Source organism: Lipotes vexillifer, unplaced genomic scaffold (genome assembly GCF_000442215.2).
Source record: "Lipotes vexillifer unplaced genomic scaffold, Lipotes_vexillifer_v1.1 scaffold196, whole genome shotgun sequence".
Lineage (NCBI taxonomy): Eukaryota > Metazoa > Chordata > Mammalia > Artiodactyla > Lipotidae > Lipotes > Lipotes vexillifer.
The window spans coordinates 853,030-857,850 of record NW_006775077.1 but is presented as its reverse complement, the minus strand read 5'-3'; the positions used below and the strand labels follow the sequence as shown (position 1 = coordinate 857,850).

Below are 4,821 nucleotides of genomic sequence, written 5' to 3'. Positions count from 1 at the left end.
AAGAGCGTGTACGTATTCATGAGGTTACCTTCCGATCTGAGAAGAACAAATGTGGGCTGTGTAAGTGACTCTTGTGGAGCTCCCTCTGTGTAAAGGTGATTGCTGAGGAATAACTGTGTTTAAATGCACAGCAACGAGAAAATGGCACCTGAGAACAGTCCCAGGACGTGCTCGTTGGTGCTTCCGGCTTTAGGAAACCTTTTCAGCGAAGGCCAGGGACTCGCCTGCCCCCAGCCTGGGAACACCCTGGGACCTGCGGTGGGACAGGAGCAACCTCTAAAGATTGTTTGTAACATTATCTAATCCTGTGATGAGTCTAAAGCCGTAAAGTTCATTCTTAGCAAGGTGCTAGGTAGAATGGAGGTCTTAGCCAAGTTCAGAGCTGGCTGGGCTTGTTGAGTAGTGCAGAGAGGATATTGTAGGTGCTTCCTCTGTGCCTGGGTGGCCCTGTCCGTGCTACTGCCCTGTAGTCCACTCTTGGCTCTGTCATAGTGTTAAAAAGTAGTCACTATTAAAAAAAAAAAAAAAAAAAGTAGTCACTGCCGTGGACGATTGGACTTGGTGATGGAAAATGTATACATTGCATGGCCATCCATCCTTACTTGTATGTTCAAGGCTCAGAGTAAAATTATATCTAACTGTCTGGCCTTCGTTATTGAACACTGTGCTTAACCATTTAAGAAGTTGAGAACATGTCAGACATTTTTTTACTAGAGCACAATAACTGAAAACTATGATTTTTCACTTAACCAGTTCTGCCAGTTCTGATTTATAGAAAAGACTGAAATTTCAATTAATCTCATACTGGCAATATTGATTAAAGAGTTGGGTCATTGATTCTAGACCTACCTAACTTATAAGAAGAGGTATGATAAAGGGTTAGATTATTTCTGTCATTTTAATTGAATGATAAATTATGGTTTGCCATAATTTAAATATTTTAATCTAACAATTGTAAAAACTTCTTTTTTCTTTTTTAAGGTCAAGAATGGCCCTACCTATAATTGTACAGAATGTAGTTGTGTATTTAAAAGTTTAGGTAGCCTGAACACTCATATCAGCAAGATGCATATGGGTGGGCCACAGAATTCAACAAGTGCTGCAGAGACTGCTCACGTTTTAACGGTAAGCTTAGTAAGCTGGTTGATAGAAGGTGTTCTTTTACCAAAATCTGTCATCTTAATTATGACCTTGAAAATTGAATATTATTTAGAATGGTATTTAGTACTGTAAAGATGCTATGAAAGTTTCCTATATGGAAGTATGGTGCTACTTTTATTTGTTTAATGAGTGAAAGGAAATCAAATTTTTAAAAACTTTAGAATAATATTACGTGATTCTGATTTATGGACTGTCATCTGAACCGGTTAGAAATAAGACAAAATGTAATCATTAATTTATGAAATTGTAATTCCTATGGTCAGTGTTATTGATGATTATTATTGAATATTCTTTATCCTTATGTTATATTTTAAGAATCACTTCTCTCTTTAAAGTAATATTTCTCCAGGTCTAATGTGACAGTGATACTTTTTCCTGAGACCTTGGACTTTTGGGAAACTCAATTGTATTTTTCAGTACATGTATTTAAAATTGTATGACCCCCCCCAAACACACCCCCTTCTACTCCATTTTTTTTTTTTTTTTTTTTTTTTATAAATAATACACAATGTATTTATTTATTTATTTATGGCTGTGTTGGGTCTTCATTTCTGTGCATGGGCTTTCTCTAGTTGTGGCAAGTGGGGGTCACTCTTCATCGCGGTGCGCAGGCCTCTCACTATCGCGGCCTCTGTTGTTGCGGAGCACAGGCTCCAGACGCGCAGGCTCAGTAATTGTGGCTCACGGGCCCAGTTGCTCCATGGCATGTGGGATTTTCCCAGACCAGGGCTCGAACCTGTGTTGTCTGCATTGGCAGGCAGATTCTCAACCACTGCGCCACCAGGGAAGCCCCCTTCTACTCCATTTTTGTAGAGGCTTTCGTAGCTCAGCCTTGATCTGCTCCTTCTACTACCCTCCCAATTGATCATAAATGGCAGCATCGAAGCGTAGAGTTTGGTGTCCTAACCAACAGCAGAGACTTTGGACGTACAAGTCTCGGGAGTGCTGCAGTAGCTCATGAGCGCCGTCAGCCGATAGTCTGTGTTACGTCAGCAGCTGCCTCCTACCAACCTAGAAAAGAGGCCTAGTTTGTATTTAGTTCCCAAGCATGAGGTTCACGTTTAGTGTTTACTTTTTCTTTTCTTTTCTCACAATATCTGCAGCTTAGGATGATTCCTCAACTTACTCTTGATCAGGGAGGATGTTGTAAAGAAGTTCTAAACCTGGAGAATAATTAGAGTCTAATAATTATGTCTTAAATTCTATTTTGGACTCAGTATTTTTTAAGTAAAGTTTTCAATGTATAAATCAAGCAAATATTCATTTCCTTTGGCAGTATGCAAATCAGATATGTAGATGTAGTGAATTACCTGGAATGATAATGCAAATCACTTTTAAAATTTATAGTCTCAGTAAAAAACTGAAAATGTAGTATAGGGGTTTGGAAACCTGTGATCCACGCCACCTTTTACCCTCATCTGCATGTGTAAGAGCGCTCCGTGTCAGGTTATATGTACTGTTTTTCAGGACTGTCTAGGGATCAGTGTTCAGCCTCCTGCACACTGTCTCTTATTTTGCCTCTCCCATTTTCTAAATCTTGACCTTTTTGCTTTACTTTGGAGGGGTTTTTTCAACTTTATCTTATAATTCTTTCCTTGAATTTTTTTTAAGCTAGTAAGGTTTTTAATTTCTGAGATCTTTCCTTGTGATCTGATTGTTTCTTTTTCAAGATACTCTTTTCTGGTTTGATGTACTTTCCTTTGAAATCTAATTAGCATTTTCTCTTAAAAGTTCTCTTCTAGTCATTGAATTGTCTCTCTTGTGCATCTCCCCACTCCTCCTTCTTTCAGATGTCTTATAGTTCTTGGTTGCCTGCACTTAAGAAGGGGAGCATCAGGAAACCTGCCTCTGAACTTTTTATGCGTGAACAGAGCTGGTTGAACTCCAGGGTTCCTTATAATTGGCCAGGGAACCAGCTCTTAAAATTGGGGTCCCTGGTGGCAGAATGTAAATGATTTTTTTGTTTAATCTAGGGAACTAAGGGCCACAAAAGGTGCCCTAGCTCTCCCCAAATAGTTTTTTCATTTTTATCTCTTTTAGAGGCAATCCCCCATTTTTTTGCCGGAAGGTAAGTGCCTAATTGCCATTTGTTCTATGGTGGAAGACAGGGGATTCATTGTCAGTGATAAGTATTTTAATTAATAGACTTTATTTTTTGGAGCAGTTTTAGGTTAATAGTAAAAGTGAGCGCAAAGTACAGAAAACTCCTGTAGACTCCTCTCCAGCAGCTCACATAAGTTATTACCCCCATCATTACACCCACCATGCATTGGTGTGGTGCATTCGTTACAATTGATGGGTGAGTACTGGTGTATTATTATTAACTAAAGCCCACGGTTTATGTTAGGGTTCACTCTCGGTGGAGCATGTTCCGTCGGTTTGGGCCAGTGTATAATGCCCTGTTATCCACCATTACAGCGTCGCGCAGGGTAGTTCTCTGCCCCTACCCTCTTCTGTGTATGCGTTTCACATTCCTGGGTTTCTGAGGAATCAGATCAGCTCTCTCTTCACATGTTCTTGGCTGTAGCTTTACAGAGCATTTATTCCTCCAATGCCCCTATTTTTCGGGAATTAAAAAGAAAAATTTAACCCACAGTGATCTCTTGCTTATTTCCTATATTTTGTAACTCTGTTACTCCTTCGTTTTAACAGACTGAGAGGGAGATGAGGCTTGTGTGCTTCATACCCATCTTGAAGCAATAGTCTCTACCACTACTTACAAGACTTGAATCGTAGTAGAGAAAATTCATTGAATATATTTTTTTAAGGGCCAATTTTGTGTCTAACTTAAAAATCAGTGAGGCATTTTATTTAAAATTTACGTTTGGATAGGTATTGCTGACTCACTTTGTTATAAAGCAGAAACTAACACACCATTGTAAAGCAATTATACTCCAATAAAGATGTTAAAAAAAATTCATGTTTGGGATACTAATTTTGGGATTTTAATGCTCATAAGGGAGATATGCCTGTTTATTTCCTTTTTAAAAAAAATTGGTACACAAATTAACGTAATTGTTTATATTTTTAACAAAATGTTGCTGTGTTTCAGGCCACGCTGTTTCAGACTTTACCTCTTCAGCAGGCGGAAGCCCAGGTCACATCTGCTCCGAGTCAGCAGAGTTCCCAGGCGGTGGCTGATGTCATCCAGCAGCTGCTGGAGCTGTCAGAGCCGGGGCCTGCGGGGTCCAGCCAGCCCCCTCAGGCTGGCCAGCAGCTGAGCATCACGGTGGGGGTCAGCCAGGACATCCTGCAGGTGAGCCACACTTACCTGCTCCTGTCTGTGTTTGTCAGGGACTGGGTATCATCACTGAAAACAAAATATTCAGGTCTTGTCAAAGGAAAGGGGTCTTCATTCAAAATGTGTCGTAATTGAAAAACTATATTGAAACAAAATATGCTTGTTTGATTATTTATGGACAGTGCAGTATTTGAAATGATTTATCACTCGATAAATAAAAAGTTTAAAACTCTATAATTTTTTCTCTGTAAGTGAATTTTCTTGAAAAGTATAGGCGTTTCAGAACTTCCTTGTTATCTATCCTTGTCGACAGAGGGTAAGGAATATTTTCCTCCTTTCCCGCCGCGCTCCTTGGAGATAGCACTGCCTGTCTTGACAGTGTGTGAGCGTCCCTGCTCCTGTGGCGCTGGAGCACACGG

The 4,821-nt window shown here is 39.8% G+C and overlaps 1 protein-coding gene across 1 annotated transcript in view; it reads left to right on the top strand.

Moving 5' to 3' along the window:
* Positions 1-4,821, top strand: part of ZNF236 (zinc finger protein 236) — a 93,513-nt gene that overhangs the window by 29,427 nt on the left and 59,265 nt on the right. The window contains exons 8-9 of the mRNA XM_007449674.1: positions 982-1,125; positions 4,214-4,417. Of these exons, the coding sequence (XP_007449736.1) occupies positions 982-1,125; positions 4,214-4,417 (348 nt within the window). The remainder of the gene's footprint in view (positions 1-981; positions 1,126-4,213; positions 4,418-4,821) is intronic.